The sequence below is a fragment of the Rana temporaria genome, chromosome 4 (genome assembly GCF_905171775.1).
Source record: "Rana temporaria chromosome 4, aRanTem1.1, whole genome shotgun sequence".
Taxonomy (NCBI): Eukaryota; Metazoa; Chordata; class Amphibia; order Anura; family Ranidae; genus Rana; species Rana temporaria.
The window spans coordinates 475,566,464-475,587,066 of NC_053492.1; the positions used below are offsets into that span (position 1 = coordinate 475,566,464).

The 20,603-nt window shown below is 45.5% G+C and overlaps 1 protein-coding gene across 1 annotated transcript; it reads left to right on the forward strand.

Annotated features, from left to right (window-relative positions):
- The first annotated feature begins 3,043 nt into the window (after positions 1 to 3,043).
- On the forward strand, positions 3,044 to 20,340 carry SAYSD1 (SAYSVFN motif domain containing 1). Its single transcript, XM_040351839.1, has 3 exons — positions 3,044 to 3,144; positions 11,342 to 11,548; positions 19,959 to 20,340. Exons 2-3 carry the CDS (start codon positions 11,348 to 11,350, stop codon positions 20,277 to 20,279), a joined length of 522 nt encoding a protein of 173 aa, XP_040207773.1. The 5' UTR covers positions 3,044 to 3,144; positions 11,342 to 11,347; the 3' UTR covers positions 20,280 to 20,340.
- Positions 20,341 to 20,603: the final 263 nt, after the last annotated feature.

Sequence of the window (20,603 nt, forward strand, 5' to 3'; positions counted from 1 at the left end):
ATACAAATAATTTTTTTAGATAAATCACAAAAAAAGGGGGGTTGCCATCCGGGACCTCTGGGCCCTTTAATAAAAAATAAAAAAATAAACCTCTGGGTCCTTTAATAAAAAATAAATAAATAAAAAATATATATATAAAAAAAAAACATTTATAAAAAAAAAAATTGGCCCTTTAATAAAAATTTAAATAAAAATATATTAAAAAAATAGGTATTTTTTATAAAAAATAAATAAAAAAAGGGGGGGTTGCCATCTGGGGCCCTGGGGACCTCCGGACCTCGAAAAAAAAAATTGTCCCTTTAATAAAAAATAAAAATATATTAAAATTTTTTTTTTTTTTTTTAAATAAATGTAAAAAAAAGGGGGTTGACATCTGGGGCCCTGTGGGCCTCCGGGCCCCTTACAGGTGTACTGCCTGTACCCCCCTGATGGCAGCCCTGTTGATGTCTGTTTACCTGCACTGTCTTCATTGTAGGGGCCCCAGAGCATTACTTTGCCCAGGGGCCCATGATGCTATTAAGATAGCCCTGCTGGTATCGTACGAGGAAAATTTTTGTGCATGTCCGATAAAATAATATCGGATGAACTGTCATGATCGGCTCACGATTATCGTGCGATTCTTCCTCGGACGACATTTTTTGTACGATATTCGGATCGTGTGTACGGACCATTAGTCTGGTTGAAAAAAGACACAAGTTCAACCAAAAAATAATAATAATAATATTATACAATGCCATATACCCAAATCTATACCCACAGTTGATCCAGAGGAAGGCGAAAAGCCCTTGTTGTTAAACGGGTTTTCGTTAATTCGGATATCTCCCAATTAACCAACTTGTCGAAGTTCGTAAAAAAAAAATAATGAAATCGGAAAACAAAACGAATTGCACATGTGCGTGAAAATCCCGGAAATACTCAGACCGGCCCGTCTGCCACCAACAACCACCATCCCACGTACAAAGTCACTTCAATGCCCTTTCTTCCCCCATTCTGATGCTCGGTTTGAACTTCAGCAAATCGTCTTCACCACGTCTAGATGCCTAAATGCATTGAGATGCGGCCTGGTGATTGGCTGATTAGCAATTTGTGTTACCGAGCAATTTAGCAGGTGTACATAATAAAGTGGCCAGTGAGTGTACATACATATATATATATATATACAATGTATACATTATTCTGGGCGAAGCAACTCAGGGAATGCCAATGGTCCACGGGTCAGGGGGAGTAATACTTGCCCCGATCGCTGGGAACCCACGCTATGCCACTGACAGCGATCGCTGTGAACAGAGACCACCTCTGTATTGTTTCTACTCTGCAAAGATGAAAGGATACAGAATAATACATTGTATCCATTTCTCCTCACTAGGGGGCAGATCCACAGACAGAGTACGCCGGCGTATCTACTGATACGCCGGCGTACTTTCAAATTTCCTGCGTCGTATCTTTAGTTTGAATCCTCAAACAAAGATACGACGGCTTCTGGCTTCGATCCGACAGGGGTACGTCTTAGTACGCCTTCGGATCGTAGATGCAATACTTCGGCGTCCGCTGGGTGGCGTTCACGTCGTTTTCCGTGTCGGGTATGCAAATTAGCTATTTCCGACGATCCACGAACGTACGTGCGGCCGTCGCATTCTCTTACGTCGTCTCTAATCGGCTTTTCCCGGCGTATAGTTGAAGCTGGTATTTTCCGGCGTATAGATAGACTTGCCATGTTAAGTATGGCCGTCTTTCCCGCGTCGAAATTTTAATTTTTTTTTTTTTGCGTAAGTTGCCCGTGAATCGGAATGTACGTAAGTCCCGTCTAAGTTAAAAAAACTACGTCCTAGCGACGTCATTTAGCGCAATGCACGGCGGGAAATTTCGGGACGGTGCATGCTCAGTTCATTCGGTGCGGGGACGCGCTTCATTTAAATGAAACACGCCCCCTACCCGCCCAATTTGAAATCCGCCGCCAGAAATACACTACACCGCCGTAACTTACGGCGCAAAATCGTTGAGGATTCGAAATTACGCCAGGTAAGGTACGGCGGCGTAGTGTATCTCTGATACGCTGCGCCAATCTGTTTCTATGTGGATCTGGCCCTAGAAGTCTGAGAGAAGTAAAAGAAACAAAAAGTATTTTGATAACAAGTAATACACAGTCATGTGATGTCTTCATGTGTGTGGGGAGAGGAGCAGAATTTATTTTGTCCAATGTTTACAACTTTTTTTAGATTTTAGATTTAGATTTTTAGATTTTAGATTTTTAGATTTAGATTTTTAGATTTTTGGTTTTTAGATTTAGATTTTTAGATTTAGATTTTTAGATTTTTGGTTTTTAGATTTAGATTTTTAGATTTAGATTTTTAGATTTAGATTTTTAAATTTTAGATTTTTAAATTTTAGATTTTTAGATTTTAGATTTAGATTTTTAGATTTAGATTTAGATTTAGATTTAGATTTTTAAATTTAGATTTTTAGATTTTTGGTTTTTAGATTTAGATTTAGATTTTAATTTTTTGATTTTTAGATTTAGATTTTGAAATTTTAGATTTTGAAATTTTAGATTTTGAAATTTTAGATTTTTAGATTTTAGATTTTGATTTTTAGATTTATATTTAGATTTAGATTTTTAAATTTAGATTTTTAGTTTTTAGATTTAGATTTAGATTTTAATTTTTAGATTTTTAGATTTAGATTTTTAAATTTTAGATTTTTAGATTTTAGATTTTTAGATTTTATTTTTGATTTTGATTATAGATCCCATTTTCATTTGATAATAAAAAAAAAATCAGGAGATATCAATGAACATTTACCAATTAAAGAAGCTAAATTTATCTAGAAAAATAAATAAATAAATAAAGTGGTGTAATCCACCCTGATACACTAAGTAGTTGCGATAATAATAATAATAATAATAATAATAATATGTCTTGTTTTACTAACGCATGTCAAAGTTGCAAATTTGTATTCCGGCGTTTCTCGGATTTGTTTTCCTTTCCGCCATGAAGGGGTTAATAGCAGCAATTTAATATCCCAGCTGTCAGTGTGTGCGCCTGTGTGTGTGTCCCCAGGAACTACATTTCCCATGATGCTCTGTGACAGAGGGATGGATTTCCTGTAGAAGGGGGGGAAGCTGTGTGTGTGCGCAGGAAGACTTAGGTAAGATTCCACGTAGAGTGAATACGACTGTATATAGAGGGGATTATTGATCATCTATCGATCTTAGCTGATCACATTCCTGGAAGGTTCTCCCCTCCTCCACCCGGCAGCACCGATCTCCCCTCCAAATAATCTGAATCCGATTATCTGAACTTACCAGCTGGACTCCTCAATTCCCTCTTTATCAATAAGCCACATTTTTTCCTCCCACCGACACCGACATTTTTATAATACTGACACCGACAAGGCGACATTTTTACCCCACCGACACAGCGGTATTTTTACCCCACCGACACGGCGGCATTTTTATCAGACCGACACGGCGGCATTTTTACCCCACCGACACGGCAGCATTTTTACCCCACCGACACGGCGACATTTTTACCCCACCGACACGGCAGCATTTTTACCCCACAGACACAACGACATTTTTATAATACTGACAACGACATTTTTACCCCACCGACACAGCAACTTTTTTATAATACCGACACGGCGACATTTTTACCCCACCGACACGGCGACATTTTTACCCCACCGACACGGCGACATTTTTACCCCACCGACACGGCGACATTTTTACCCCACCGACACGGCGCCATTTTTACCCCACGACACGGCGACATTTTTACCCCACCGACACGGCGACATTTTTACCCCACCGACACGGCGACATTTTTACCCCACCGACACGGCGACATTTTTACCCCACCGACACGGCGACATTTTTACCCCACCGACACAGCGACATTTTTACCCTACCGACACAGCGACATTTTTACCCTACCGACACAGCGACATTTTTACCCTACCGACACAGCGACATTTTTACCCCACCGACACAGCGACATTTTTATAATACTGACACCGACACAGCGACATTTTTACCCCACCGACACAGCGACATTTTTACCCCACCGACACAGCGACATTTTTACCCCACCGACACAGCGACATTTTTACCCCACCGACACAGCGACATTTTTACCCTACCGACACAGCGACATTTTTACCCTGCCGACACAGCGACATTTTTACCCTACCGACACAGCGACATTTTTACCCTGCCGACACAGCGACATTTTTACCCCAACGACACAGCAACATTTTTACCCTGCCGACACAGCGGCATTTTTACCCCGCTGGCACCATGACAGCGATTTTTTTTTTTTTATCCCACTGACGTCGACACAACAACATTTAAAAATGTTGCCGTGTTGGTGGGGTAAAAATGACGCCGTGACGGTGGGGTAAAAATGTCGCCGTGTCGGTGGGGTAAAAATGACGCCGTGACGGTGGGGTAAAAATGTCGCCGTGTCGGTGGGGTAAAAATGTCGCCGTGTCGGTGGGGTAAAAATGACGCCGTGACGGTAGGGTAAAAATGTCGGTGGGGTAAAAATAGTGTCAAAAGTGTCCGATGTGTCTGCCATAATGTCGCAGTCACGATAAAAATCGCAGATCGCCACCATTACTAGTAAAAAAAATGATAAAACTATCCCCTAGTTTGTAGACGCTATAACTTTTGCGCAAACCAATCAATGTTCGCTTATTGCGATTTTTTTTTTCTTTTACCAAAAATATGTAGAAGAATACGTATCGGACTAAACTGAGGAAAATAATATTTTTTTTTAATGTTTTTTGGGGGATATTTATTATAGCAAAAAGTAAAAAATATTGCTTTTTTCTTTTCAAAATTGTCGCTCTATTTTTGTTTATAGCGCAAAAAATAAAAACCGCAGAGGTGATCAAATGCCACCAAAAGAAAGCTCTATTTGTGGGGGGAAAAAGACGCCAATTTTGTTTGGGAGCCACGTCGCACGACCGCGCAATTGCCAGTTAAAGCGACGCAGCGCCGAATCGCATAAAGTGCTCTGGTCAGGAAGGGGGGTAATTTCTTCCCGGGGCTGAAGTGGTTAAATGGACTGTAGTTCAAATCTGCAAAAAAAAACCACTAAAAATGCCATAGGTGTGAATCGGGCCATACTGGACGGATCACCAGGTGAAAACAGAAGGGGGAAAAAGCCTTAGGCCCCTTTCACATACCTCCCAACCGTCCCGGATTTCGCAGGAATGTCCCGCGATCAGCGCCATTGTCCCGCGAATTCGCGGTACCCCCACCCGCGATTACCGCGATTCTTGGTAAACCCTGCGGTCCCGTGATTCGATTCGCGGTAAATCCCGCCCCCCCGCTCGACAACTGCGATCCTACCCCTCCCCCCGCTCAACAACTTCGTTTGGGGGGTATGCCCATTTGTCCCTCATTCTGAAATGAAAAGTTGGGAGGTATGCTTTCACACAGGGCAGATCAGTAATGATCCGCCCCGTGAACCTCCGCTTGCTCAGCGGGGATCGCTCGGTTGATCCCCGCTGAGCCGGCAGATGACAGGGCGGTCCCCACACACTGTGCAGGGACCGCCCTGTATTTTCTCCGCTCTCCCCTATGGGGGGGATCGGATGAACACGGACCGTATGTCCGTGTTCACGCGACCCGATCCGCAGACGGATGGAAAAGTAGGTTTTTCCTCCGTCACACTTTGGCGGATCGGAGCGGGTCGGACGTCAGCGGGCATGTCACCATAGAGGAGCACGGAGCGCCCGTTCAGGTGCGCCTAAAAAACTGGCAGGCGGATCTGAACGGTCCGCCCGTGTGAAAGAGCCCTTAAAAAAATCAAAGAAAAGGAATTCAGCGGCCGCATCGAATGATTGGGGATCTGCAATACATTCCGGTTCTGCTTTTGGTTTTATTTCCTCTTTTATTCTTTTGTTGCAACTTTTTACTTTTTAGGAGACGTCTAGAAATGTAACTTTTTATCTCCATCTCTCCCCTCCTCCATAATATGTGTGTGGATTTTATTACAACACCTGCCGGGCTCCATGAATACGCACTTCGGAAATCTCCCCGTAAATAAAGTCGGATGCGATAATTCCAGCGTCGCCGCGAGCGAGGAGCGCGCTCGTTATATTCCCATCTTCCTACAGAGACGATGAGCTTCTCAATCACAGGAGATGGAAGCCGCCTAGAGATTCGGAGACGCGTTTTATGATCAATTAGAAATCCCGGCGTTGTGTTTATTTACATTCATTTTCCTGCATGGTTAGTGTTGTGTCTGGAGGCATAGAAGATCGAGGAGAGCTCCTCTTCATTCCCATCCGATACATTGTATGATCTCCTCTTCATTCCCATCAGATACATTGTATGATCTCCTCTTCATTCCCATCCGATACATTGTATGATCTCCTCTTCATTCCCATCCGATACATTGTATGACCTCCTCTTCATTCCCATCAGATACATTGTATGAGCTCCTCTTCATTCCCATTAGATACATTGTATGACCTCCTCTTCATTCCCATCCGATACATTGTATGAGCTCCTCTTCATTCCCATCAGATACATTGTATGATCTCCTCTTCATTCCCATCAGATACATTGTATGATCTCCTCTTCATTCCCATCAGATGCATTGTATGATCTCCTCTTCATTCCCATCAGATGCATTGTATGATCTCCTCTTCATTCATTCCCATCAGATACATTGTATGATCTCCTCTTCATTCCCATCCGATACATTGTATGATCTCCTCTTCATTCCCATCAGATACATTGTATGATCTCCTCTTCATTCCCATCCGATACATTGTATGACCTCCTCTTCATTCCCATCAGATACATTGTATGAGCTCCTCTTCATTCCCATTAGATACATTGTATGACCTCCTCTTCATTCCCATCCGATACATTGTATGAGCTCCTCTTCATTCCCATCAGATACATTGTATGATCTCCTCTTCATTCCCATCAGATACATTGTATGATCTCCTCTTCATTCCCATCAGATGCATTGTATGATCTCCTCTTCATTCCCATCAGATGCATTGTATGATCTCCTCTTCATTCATTCCCATCAGATACATTGTATGATCTCCTCTTCATTCCCATCAGATACATTGTATGAGCTCCTCTTCATTCCCATCAGATGCATTGTATGATCTCCTCTTCATTCCCATCAGATACATTGTATGATCTCCTCTTCATTCCCATCAGATACATTGTATGATCTCCTCTTCATTCCCATGAGATACATTGTATGATCTCCTCTTCATTCCCATCAGATACATTGTATGATCTCCTCTTCATTCCCATCAGATACATTGTATGATCTCCTCTTCATTCCCATCAGATACATTGTATGATCTCCTCTTCATTCCCATCAGATACATTGTATGATCTCCTCTTCATTCCCATCAGATACATTGTATGAGCTCCTCTTCATTCCCATCAGATACATTGTATGATCTCCTCTTCATTCCCATCAGATACATTGTATGATCTCCTCTTCATTCCCATCAGATACATTGTATGATCTCCTCTTCATTCCCATCAGATACATTGTATGAGTTCCTCTTCATTCCCATCATATACATTGTATGACCTCCTCTTCATTCCCATCAGATACATTGTATGAGTTCCTCTTCATTCCCATCAGATACATTGTATGACCTCCTCTTCATTCCCATCAGATACATTGTATGATCTCCTCTTCATTCCCATCAGATACATTGTATGATCTCCTCTTCATTCTCATCAGATACATTGTATGATCTCCTCTTCATTCCCATCAGATACATTGTATGAGCTCCTCTTCATTCCCATCAGATACATTGTATGATCTCCTCTTCATTCTCATCAGATACATTGTATGATCTCCTCTTCATTCCCATCAGATGCATTGTATGATCACCTCTTCATTCCCATCAGATACATTGTATGATCTCCTCTTCATTCTCATCAGATACATTGTATGATCTCCTCTTCATTCCCATCCGATACATTGTATGATCTCCTCTTCATTCCCATCAGATACATTGTATGATCTCCTCTTCATTCCCATCCGATACATTGTATGAGCTCCTCTTCATTCCCATCAGATACATTGTATGATCTCCTCTTCATTCCCATCCGATACATTGTATGAGCTCCTCTTCATTCCCATCAGATACATTGTATGATCTCCTCTTCATTCCCATCAGATACATTGTATGATCTCCTCTTCATTCCCATCAGATACATTGTATGATCTCCTCTTCATTCCCATCAGATACATTGTATGATCTCCTCTTCATTCCCATCAGATACATTGTATGATCTCCTCTTCATTCCCATCAGATACATTGTATGAGCTCCTCTTCATTCACATCCGATACATTGTATGATCTCCTCTTCATTCCCATCAGATACATTGTATGACCTCCTCTTCATTCCCATCAGATACATTGTATGATCTCCTCTTCATTCCCATCAGATACATTGTATGATTTCCTCTTCATTCCCATCAGATACATTGTATGATCTCCTCTTCATTCCCATCAGATACATTGTAGGATCTCCTCTTCATTCCCATCACATACATTGTATGAGTTCCTCTTCATTCCCATCACATACATTGTATGATCTCCTCTTCATTCCCATCAGATACATTGTATGATCTCCTCTTCATTCCCATCAGATACATTGTATGATCTCCTCTTCATTCCCATCAGATACATTGTATGAGTTCCTCTTCATTCCCATCAGATACATTGTATGAGCTCCTCTTCATTCCCATCAGATACATTGTATGAGTTCCTCTTCATTCCCATCAGATACATTGTATGATCTCCTCTTCATTCCCATCAGATACATTGTATGATCTCCTCTTCATTCCCATCAGATACATTGTATGAGCTCCTCTTCATTCATTCATTCCCATCAGATACATTGTATGATCTCCTCTTCATTCCCATCAGATACATTGTATGATCTCCTCTTCATTCCCATCAGATACATTGTATGATCTCCTCTTCATTCCCATCAGATACATTGTATGATCTCCTCTTCATTCCCATCAGATACATTGTATGATCTCCTCTTCATTCCCATCAGATACATTGTATGATCTCCTCTTCATTCCCATCAGATACATTGTATGATCTCCTCTTCATTCCCATCCGATACATTGTATGAGCTCCTCTTCATTCCCATCAGATACATTGTATGATCTCCTCTTCATTCCCATCAGATACATTGTATGAGCTCCTCTTCATTCCCATCACATACATTGTATGAGCTCCTCTTCATTCCCATCACATACATTGTATGATCTCCTCTTCATTCCCATCAGATACATTGTATGATCTCTTCTTCATTCCCATCAGATACATTGTATGATCTCCTCTTCATTCCCATCAGATACATTGTATGAGCTCCTCTTCATTCCCATCAGATACATTGTATGAGCTCCTCTTCATTCCCATCACATACATTGTATGAGCTCCTCTTCATTCCCATCAGATACATTGTATGATCTCCTCTTCATTCCCATCACATACATTGTATGATCTCCTCTTCATTCCCATCAGATACATTGTATGAGTTCCTCTTCATTCCCATCAGATACATTGTATGAGCTCCTCTTCATTCCCATCAGATACATTGTATGATCTCCTCTTCATTCCCATCAGATACATTGTATGATCTCCTCTTCATTCCCATCAGATACATTGTATGATCTCCTCTTCATTCCCATCCGATACATTGTATGATCTCCTCTTCATTCCCATCACATACATTGTATGATCTCCTCTTCATTCCCATCACATACATTGTATGATCTCCTCTTCATTCATTCATTCCCATCAGATACAATGTATGATCTCCTCTTCATTCCCATCCGATACATTGTATGATCTCCTCTTCATTCCCATGCTGTGGTGTAAGGGGCCCCATAATTCCTGATGGCGGCCCTGCTCCTAGTAGTCCAGGCACGTGGTTGCTCCTTGTAGTCCAGGCACGCGGTTGCTCCTAGTAGTTCAGGCACGTGGTTGCTCCTAGTAGTCCAGGCACGTGGTTGCTCCTAGTAGTCCAGGCACGTGGTTGCTCCTAGTAGTCCAAGACACGTGGTTGCTCCTAGTAGTCCAGGCACGTGGTTGCTCCTAGTAGTCCAGGCACGTGGTTGCTCCTAGTAGTCCAGGCACGTGGTTGCTCCTAGTAGTCCAGGCACGTGGTTGCTCCTAGTAGTCCAGGCACGTGGTTGCTCCTAGTAGTCCAGGCACGGGGTTGCTCCTTGTAGTCCAGGCACATGGTTGCTCCTAGTAGTCCAGGCACGCGGTTGCTCCTAGTAGTCCAGGCACGTGGTAGCTCCTAGTAGTCCAGGCACGTGGTTGCTCCTAGTAGTCCAGGCACGTGGTTGCTCCTAGTAGTCCAGGCACGTGGTTGCTCCTAGTAGTCCAGGCACGTGGTTGCTCCTAGTAGTCCAAGACACGTGGTTGCTCCTAGTAGTCCAGGCACGTGGTTGCTCCTAGTAGTCCAGGCACGTGGTTGCTCCTAGTAGTCCAGGCACGTGGTTGCTCCTAGTAGTCCAGGCACGTGGTTGCTCCTAGTAGTCCAGGCACGTGGTTGCTCCTAGTAGTCCAGGCACGGGGTTGCTCCTTGTAGTCCAGGCACATGGTTGCTCCTAGTAGTCCAGGCACGCGGTTGCTCCTAGTAGTCCAGGCACGTGGTAGCTCCTAGTAGTCCAGGCACGTGGTTGCTCCTAGTAGTCCAGGCACGTGGTTTCTCCTAGTAGTCCAGGCACGTGGTTGCTCCTAGTAGTCCAGGCACGCGGTTGCTCCTAGTAGTCCAGGCACGTGGTTGCTCCTAGTAGCCCAGGCACGCGGTTGCTCCTTGTAGTCCAGGCACGTGGTTGCTCCTAGTAGTCCAGGCACGTGGTTGCTCCTAGTAGTCCAGGCACGTGGTTGCTCCTAGTAGTCCAGGCACGTGGTTGCTCCTAGTAGTCCAGGCACGTGGTTGCTCCTAGTAGTCCAGGCACGCGGTTGCTCCTAGTAGTCCAGGCACGCGGTTGCTCCTAGTAGCCCAGGCACGCGGTTGCTCCTTGTAGTCCAGGCACGCGGTTGCTCCTAGTAGTCCAGGCACGTGGTTGCTCCTAGTAGTCCAGGTACGTGGTTGCTCCTAGTAGTCCAGGTACGTGGTTGCTCCTAGTAGTCCAGGCACGTGGTTGCTCCTAGTAGTCCAGGCACGTGGTTGCTCCTAGTAGTCCAGGCACGTGGTTGCTCCTAGTAGTCCAGGCACGTGGTTGCTCCTAGTAGTCCAGGCACGTGGTTGCTCCTAGTAGACCTTCTACTGACCGTCTCGCATTTGTTCTTCCTGTCTGTTGTGCAGGAACTGATGGAACAGAGGTTGGCGGAATATAGAGCGAGGAAAGCTAAACACCACCAGGAAGATGCGCAAACCAGCGACAGTCAAACAGGAAAAGAGCAAGCAAAAAAATCATTAACCCAGACGCTGAAAGAGAGATTTCACAGGGTCTGCAACCGGTGGAGAACACCGGATATAGCGGGTCATCAGAACATGGCTCCTACAATACAGGTAAGATGGGAATCTGATACCTGAAACCTTTATAAAGATTATGAGCCCTTGTGCGTCAACGCGTTTCACCGTTGGGCTTCTTCAGGACACGATCCAGGTTCAAAGGGGTAGCAAAAAGAGAAAACGAGTCTCGCTGTCTTATAGTGGACTGGGTTTCGTCTGCAAAGGTCCAATGGCCGGAGAATTTTCACCAACAGTATCCAATGTGTGGAATAGTGCCAAAGGACTGCAAAAAGATGGTCAGCGAGCAGCTAATTTTGCACAGCATTAGAATGTTGCTAAGCAGGGGCATATACCGTATTTATCGGCGTATACCGCGCACTATTTTGCCCTGAAAATCAAGGCAAAATCGTGGGTGCGCGGTATACGCCGATACCCGCTTTCCCGCGCCGAGTTTGAATACTGCACCGGCATATACCGAGCGCAGTACACTCGTGTATCTTCGGGCAGTCTCGGCGCCTCTCGCACTGACGTCCTGAGCGTACAGGACGTCAGCGCGAGAGTTGCCGAGCCTGCCCGACGATACACGAGTGGGGAGGACGCCGCAGAAGGACGCCGGATCCGACGAAGAGGACACCCGAAGCCGCAGACGGACGCCGGACCCGACGAGGCCGCCGCGCAAGACGCCAAAACTGTAAGTACAAAACATCTTTTTTCCACAGGAATTCGGGCAACTTTAGGGGTGCGCGCTATACGCGGGAGCGCGCTATACCCCGATAAATACGGTAAATACATTGGCCCGGATTCACAAAGCACTTACGCCGACGTATCTCGAGATACGTAAGTGTAAAAATGCGCTGTCGTATCTGTGCGCCGTGCCCACAGAACTAGATGCGCCTGAAAATAGGCTTCATCCGACCGACGTAACTTTCCTACGCCGGCGTATCTTGGGCGCATATTTACGCTGGCCGCAAGTGGCGCTCAAATTGATTTCCTATTCACATATGCTAATGAGGGAGATACGTCGATTCACGAACGTACATGCGCCTGGCGCATAATATACGCGGTTTACGTAAGTCGTACGTCCGGCGTAAAGTTATTCCCCATATATGAGGCGCAACTCATGCAAAGGTATGGACCAGGGAACACAGCCGTTGTATTTTGCGTCGTTTACGTAGTACGTGAATAGGGCTGGGCGTAGGTTACGTTCACGTCGTAGGCAGTGATCCGTCGTATCTTAGGGAGTAGTTCCGACGTGTTTCTGAGCATGCACACTGGGATGCGTCCACGAGACGGCGCATGCGCCGTTCATTTTAAGTACTTCTATGGCGCTTGGCCCATCATTTGCGTGGGGTCACGCCTCATTAGCATGGCTCACGCCCACTTCCACTTACGACGACTTACGCCTAAGAAACCCAGCGCAGATTTGGGAGCGAGTGCTTTGTGAATACAGTGCTTGCCTCTCTGCGCTGCGTCGGCGTAGCGTATATTAGATAAATATGCGCCGATGTATGGGAATCTGGGCCATTATGTAGATGGCATCAAGCGGATGACATATTAGGCTGTCCGGAATCCAAAAAAGGACTGCACCGTTGGTGAAAATTCTCCGCCCATTGGAACTTTTGCAAAACGAGACCCAGTCCACTATAAGGCAGTGAGACTCGTTCTCACTTTTTGCTACCTCTTTGAACCGTGATCGTGTCCTGAAGAAGCCTGACGGTGAAACACATTGACTCACAAGGGCTCACTGTACCAAATGGTATCATTTTACAAGATTTTTATCAAATTGTTGAACACCTTTAACTATACTATGTACTTTTTTTTCAATAAATATTGTCAGGGCCGCCATCAGGGGGGTACAGGCAGTACACCTGTAAGGGGCCCAGAGGTCCCCAGGGGCCCGAATTGCAACCCCCCTCGTCTTCTTTTTTTTTTTTTTTTTTTTTTTTTTTTTTTTTTTTTATAATTTTATAATTTTTTTATTTCTTTTAATAAAAAAATATATATTTAATAATAATAACAATATATATTTAATAATAATAAAAATATATATTTAATAATAATAAAAAAAAAATATATATATATATATATATATATATATATATATATATATATATATATATATATATATATATATATATATATATTAGGGTTGTCCCGATACCGATACTAGTATCGGTATCGGGACCGATTCCGAGTATTTGCGGGAGTACTCGTACTCCCGCAAATACCCCCGATACCCAAATAGAATACTTCCCCCCCGCCGCCGTCGCCGTGACGCCGCATCCCGCCGCCATTCGCCGCATCCCCGCTGCCGCCGAATGTGTCATACGCCGGGAACATTACAGCTTTGAATAGCTGTAATGATTGGCGCCGCGCATAGACACTCCCCCTCGCTCGGGTGAACTGTCCAATCCCGAGCGAGGGGGAGTGTCTATACGCAGCGCCAATCATTACAGCGATTCAAAGTTGTAATGTTCCCGGCGTATGACACAGTCGGCGGCAGCGGGGATGCAGGTAAGTGGGACATGGCTGCATGGGGGAAGACGCTGGATGGGGGGAGACGCTGGATACATGGGGGGGAGACGCTGGATACATGGGGGGGGGGGAGACGCTGGATACATGGGGGGGGGGGGGAGACGCTGGATACATGGGGGGGGGAGACGCTGGATACATGGGGAGGGAGACGCTGGATACATGGGGGGGGGGGGGAGACGCTGGATACATGGGGGGGGAGACGCTGGATACATGGGGGGGGGGGGAGACGCTGGATACATTGGGGGGGGGGAGACGCTGGATACATGGGGGGGGGAGACGCTGGATACATGGGGGGGGGGGGAGACGCTGGATACATGGGGGGGGGAGACGCTGGATACATGGGGGGGGGAGACGCTGGATACATGGGGGGGGGAGACGCTGGATACATGGGGGGGGAGACAATGGCTGGATGGGGGGAGACGCTGGATGGGGGGAGACGCTGGATACATGGGGGGGAGACGCTGGATACATGGGGGGAGACGCTGGATACATGGGGGGGAGACGCTGGATGGGGGGAGACAATGGCTGCATGGGGGGAGACAATCGCTGGATGGGGGGAGACGCTGGATACATGGGGGGGAGACGCTGGATACATAGGGGGGAGACGCTGGATACATGGGGGGGAGACGCTGGATGGGGGGAGACAATGGCTGCATGGGGGGAGACGCTGGATACATGGGGGGGAGACGCTGGATACATGGGGGGGAGACGCTGGATACATGGGGGGGAGACGCTGGATACATGGGGGGGGGAGACGCTGGATACATGGGGGGGGGAGACGCTGGATGGGGGGGGAGACAATGGCTGCATGGGGGGAGACGCTGGATGGGGGGAGACAATGGCTGCATGGGGGGAGACGCTGGATGGGGGGAGACATGGCTGGATGGGGGGTGACAATGGCTGGATGGGGGGTGACAATGGCTGGATGGGGGGTGACAATGGCTGGATGGGGGGGTGACAATGGCTGGATGGGGGGGTGACAATGGCTGCATGGGGGGAGACAATGGCTGCATGGGGGGTGACAATGGCTGGATGGGGGGTGACAATGGCTGGATGGGGGGTGACAATGGCTGGATGGGGGGTGACAATGGCTGCATGGGGGGAGACGCTGGATGGGGGGAGACAATGGCTGGATGGGGGGTGACAGTGGCTGCATGGGGGAATACATTGCTGGATGGGGGGAGACAATGGCTGGATGGGGGGATACATTGCTGCATGGGGGGTGACAATGGCTGCATGGGGGGTGACAATGGCTGCATGGGGGGTGACAATGGCTGCATGGGGGGAGACGATGGCTGCATATGTGGGGGGACATCGCTGCATTTGGGGACACATTTAAAAAAAAGTATCGGTACTCGTACTCGGTCCTAAAAAAGTGGTATCGGGACAACCCTAATATATATATATATATATATATATATATATAATTATTAAAGGATCCCAGAGGTCCACAGGACCCAGGATGGCACCCCCCCCCCTTTTTTTTTTTTTATAAATGTATGTTTTATTTTATTTTTTATATATATTTTTTTTAATTTATTTTTTATTAAAGGGCCCAGAGGTCTTTTTATTAAAGGGCCCAGCTTCTCAATTTTACAGCGGCAGCATCCCCCCCCCCCCCCGGTTCTCTGGTCCAGGAGGGCCCATGCCTGAAGCTGTGTAAGGGGCCCCATAATCCCTGAATATTGGTATATATTTTTTTTTCCTCATTGTTTTCTATGCCTCTAAAGTCCGGCCCATGGTTACTCTTTGAGTACCCTTTTCCACGTTTCCTCTCTAAATTTGCTGATGTGGCAATGTGAGTGTTTCCTTTTTTAATTCTTCTTATAAAGATTGGTCATCTACAAATACCAGATATGTAATCCTTGTTATAAATATTTTTTTGTCCATTGTCTCCAAAAATGGAGCACCTGAGAATAGGACTTTTATGAAGGTGTTTCAAAATGTGATGAAGAGGCTTAAAAAGACCATCACACCTATATGAGATTATTGGACATTGCATTTCAAAACCTTGGCCAATAATATGGAATTGCCCCCCTCCATGGTCGTTATAACATTTTCCACTCTTCTTGGAAGGCTTTCCACAAGATTTTTGAGGGAATTTGCACTATTTGTGAGGTCAGGTACTGATGTTGGGCAAGAAGACCTGGCTGACAGTCGGCATTTCCAATCCATCCCAAAGGCATTCAGTGGGGTTGAGGTCAGGCCTCTGTGCAGGACACTCGTGTTCCTCCACAACAAACTGGTCACACCATGTCTTTATAGAGCTGGCTTTGTATAAGGGCACAATCATGCTGGAACAGAAAAGGGTCTTCACCAAAGGTGCTGCAAGGTTGGAAGAGCGCACAATTGTCTACAATATCTAGTTTAAGGTTGTATTAACAGTACCCTTCAGTAGAAACCATGGCCATTACCTAACCTCTCCCTTCTTTGTGGCCATAACATCCTTTTTATTTCGGGGAAGGCTTTCCACAAGATTTTGGAGGGTGTTTGTAGGTATTTGCACCATTTGTGAGGTCAGGTACTGATGTTGAATGAGAAGACCTTGCTCACCTTTTGGCATTCCAATTCTTCCCAAAGGTGTTCAGTGGGGTTTGCGTCCAAAGGTGTTCAATAGGGTTTGCGTCCAAAGGTGTTTTAGTAGGGTTTGCGTGCAAAGGTGTTTAGTAGGGTTTGCGTCCATAAGTGTTTAGTAGGCTTTGCGTCCATAAGTGTTTAGTAGGCTTTGCGTCCATAAGTGTTTAGTAGGCTTTGCGTCCATAAGTGTTTAGTAGGCTTTGCGTCCATAAGTGTTTAGTAGGGTTGAGGTCCATAAGTGTTTAGTGGGGATGAGGTCCATAAGTGTTTAGTGGGCTTGAGGTCCATAAGTGTTTAGTGGGGATGAGGTCCATAAGTGTTTAGTGGGGATGAGGTCCATAAGTGTTTAGTGGCGTTGAGGTCCATAAGTGTTTAGTGGGCTTGAGGTCCATAAGTGTTTAGTGGGCTTGAGGTCCATAAGTGTTTAGTGGGCTTGAGGTCCATAAGTGTTTAGTGGGCTTGAGGTCCATAAGTGTTTAGTGGGCTTGAGGTCCATAAGTGTTTAGTGGGCTTGAGGTCCATAAGTGTTTAGTGGGCTTGAGGTCCATAAGTGTTTAGTGGGCTTGAGGTCCATAAGTGTTTAGTGGGCTTGAGGTCCATAAGTGTTTAGTGGGCTTGAGGTCCATAAGTGTTTAGTAGGCTTTGCGTCCATAAGTGTTTAGTGGGCTTTGCGTCCATAAGTGTTTAGTAGGCTTTGCGTCCATAAGTGTTTAGTAGGCTTTGCGTCCATAAGTGTTTAGTAGGGTTGAGGTCCATAAGTGTTTAGTGGGCTTGAGGTCCATAAGTGTTTAGTGGGCTTGAGGTCAGGGCTCTCTACAGGAAACCCAAGTTCCTCCACACCAAACTGGTCACACCATGTTTATATGGAGCTGGTTTTGTACACCGGGGCACAATCATGTTGGAACATAAAAGGGTCTTCACTTTCACAAGGTTGGAAGAGCAAAATTGTCTACAATGTCTTTGTATGATGGAGCATTAACAGAACCCTTCACTGGAGAGACCCCTGAACACCATCATCTGAAGGTGTGGCCACATCCATTGGGCCATATAGTGTATATATTTTGAGTGAGATGACCTATTGATTGTTGCCAAAAGGATGGAAGAGCACAAGGGGGGAGGGAGGTGTTTATGTAGTTTAGTGCACAGGTAACCAATGAGTAATGATGTTTATGCATAGTCCCTTCATCAGGCTGGAGACACAAGAATCCACCAAGAAGCCCGCAGTGAATGGTCAGGTCCTGCCTAGGCAGTGTGGTGGGGCTGTGTGAATCCCAGGAGCTGCTAAAGAAAATTGCCAAACGTTTTGGCAATTTTCAGTTTTTCAGGATCTGCCCAACCCCAGAGGAGCGTAAAGAGACCTGTGATGTCAGTCCAAATACACCTGGAAAAAGTTATGTATAAAGGTGTAGCGCACTCCTAGATAGGCTGTGTAACGGTCTCCACCGTTTACGATATTCCCATTCCATCAACCACGACCGCTTATCGGACACTCCACAATCTAGCAGACACGATCCATTTCATTTCCCAGAATAGCGAGACAAGCTCTGTTCTCTGAGTCAAAATGTATGAATACTTTAATGGTTAGCTCTCAGGTTTATATACAAGGCATGTTTCAGTAATCACAGGAACAATCAAACTCTCCACCCCCAACATCACTCAATGCTTTAATCACATTATTTTAGATAATTACATAGAGGAGTTGATTATCACCCAGACGTTACGTCTCCGACAATAAGTGATTCACCTGCATAATACACATTTCTATGTCAGACGTTTTGGCACCGATCTGACATAATTACTACAGTTGACAAGTACATTCCACACATAAAACAGTATTAGCATACATAATGAGAGATCTAGGGGCCAGTCTGTCTACCAAGCTCAAATCCACCTCACCCCAGTACAGACTCAATTAGCATATCACAGAGGAATGAGTCACTATTGACCGGTAGGGTCGGCATGAAATCAAACTGTAGTATTCCAAGATCCTGCAAAACATGAATTATCAGTAATGTCCCATCTCATGTAATTTATAATTAATATTTCTCAGTCACCCTATGCCCAAAAGGGGCACAGGATGACCCTACACCCAAGAGTTATTAGTGACGCTGGCACAGGAGTACCCCTCATCCTTCAAAAGTCTCTGGGTGTCATGGGTCATTCTGTTACAGGCTGCTATGCAACATTGGTTTTTGGCTTCACTGTCGTGCGTGGAGGGGTGATTGATTGATTGTTTTTGTTTATTCAGGGATTCCTAAGTTGGTTGTTTTGATTCCTCCCACCTGTTTATGGAAGAAGCTTCCAGAATATAGGGCAGGGAGACGCAGATGACCGGTATCATTATTTATCATGCCCCAGCCAATCCCTGAAAGGAGGTAGCTGGGGTCGTGAGAAATGTTTGGAAAGCTCTGAGTGAGTGTCTTTGCTCTTCCGAGAGAGTTCCAGTCTCCTGGGGGGGGGGGGGGGCTGCTGCCCCTTGGAGAGAGTTTCTTAGACAGGAGATTGCAGTCTGGGCCTCAGCAGAAGTTGGACTGAGGGCTTGGCGAAGACTGCTAAAAGGAGTATTTGCTGGAAGGCACTGTTTTGAAGTCTTGGGTATGGAGAATGATCGTTTTATCTCCTTCACTGAGGATTTACCTGTGGAGGCTGGGTGGCAGAACGTTCAAAGGACATTGTGAGTACAGACTTTGCTGGGGACTTTGGGTGTGCTTGAAGGCATCTAAGTGCCAGAGGTTACTACATGGAGTGGGGCTGCTGAGGGGGTTAGGAGTGCTCCTATGGGGGTTGGGGCACACCAGGGATTGGGGTTATGAACCCTAAGATGAGGTTTAAAGGGGTTGTAAAGACAAAAATATTTTCCTCTTAAATTAAAGTCTGACAGTAGCTGATAAAGTAAAAAGTAATGTTTTGCATTATAACTAGTTTGATACCTGTTGAAATCGAGGTGTTTTATTCACCTCCGTCACTCCTGAATCATTATTCTCACTGACTTTCTGGTTTGCGGTGCGCATTCATTCTTGCTACATCACGGCCTAATGGGAACTACAGTTCCCATTAGGCTTAGCCCCCATGCCTGTGAGGGATAAGAGAGCATCTTCACACAGGGCTGTAGTCATAGGGAGGGGGTGAGCACATTCTGCTTTCCACCATGCAAAACGGCTCAGGTGCTGGTGGAAAGCAAGAAGAGGAGTGGCAGGAAATGGCATTTTCAAACCTGGATTACTGTATTTTGGGGGTCAAAAGGAAAAACGAGGTAAGTGATATTTAAATGCTCTAGCTTACAGCAATCAATTGATCTAATAAAAAACGAACCTTTAGTGTTCCTTTAAGTTTATTAATTCATTTTCTGTTGCAGACCTCGGAGCCGAGAGAAGAAGCAGCACTTCTCGATGACACATCTTCTTCCAGGTCAAAGTGGAAGGTCACCCTGCTCCTGAAGGTCCTCCTGTGGCTGGTCCTGCTGGGACTCTTTGTAGAACTTGAGTTTGGACTGGCATACTTTGTCCTCTCCATGTTTTATTGGTTGTATGAAGGAACTCGTGGGCCTGGACAGAAGAGGAAAGGAGAGAAGAGCGCCTACTCTGTTTTCAACCCGGGATGTGAGGCCATAGACGGAACATTGACTGCCGAACAGTTTGAGAGGGAACTGCAGTACGGGACGTTGACTGGGATCTAACTACAAGACATACGGCTTGACTTCTAGATATATAAAATTAATAAACTGCCTGAAAGACCCAGAATGTCATTCCTATATCAGGTTTTGTAGGCGATATGTAGTTGCCAAGTGTCCTTGGCAGACCCCCCATTTTGCAAACTGTTGTGTGCATCCCGTGGCTTATGGATTGTCCCACCAGGCAGGGGACACTCAAACTGCCGCAGTAGGTGATGCCCAAAGTGCACCTCCAATTTGTTCTTTATCTCAGGAAAACATCCTTACAATTTCTCTGCCAATGTGGAAAATGGATCCGGAAAGATGGACGCATTCCTAAATTCACTAGAG

Bases quoted from the DNA above. Each gene is read 5' to 3' on its own strand.
- SAYSD1 (XM_040351839.1), top strand. From the start codon at position 11,348: ATGGAACAGAGGTTGGCGGAATATAGAGCGAGGAAAGCTAAACACCAC. The intron at 11,549-19,958 runs GTAAGATGGGAA...TTTCTGTTGCAG, and splicing joins ACATGGCTCCTACAATACAG to ACCTCGGAGCCGAGAGAAGA.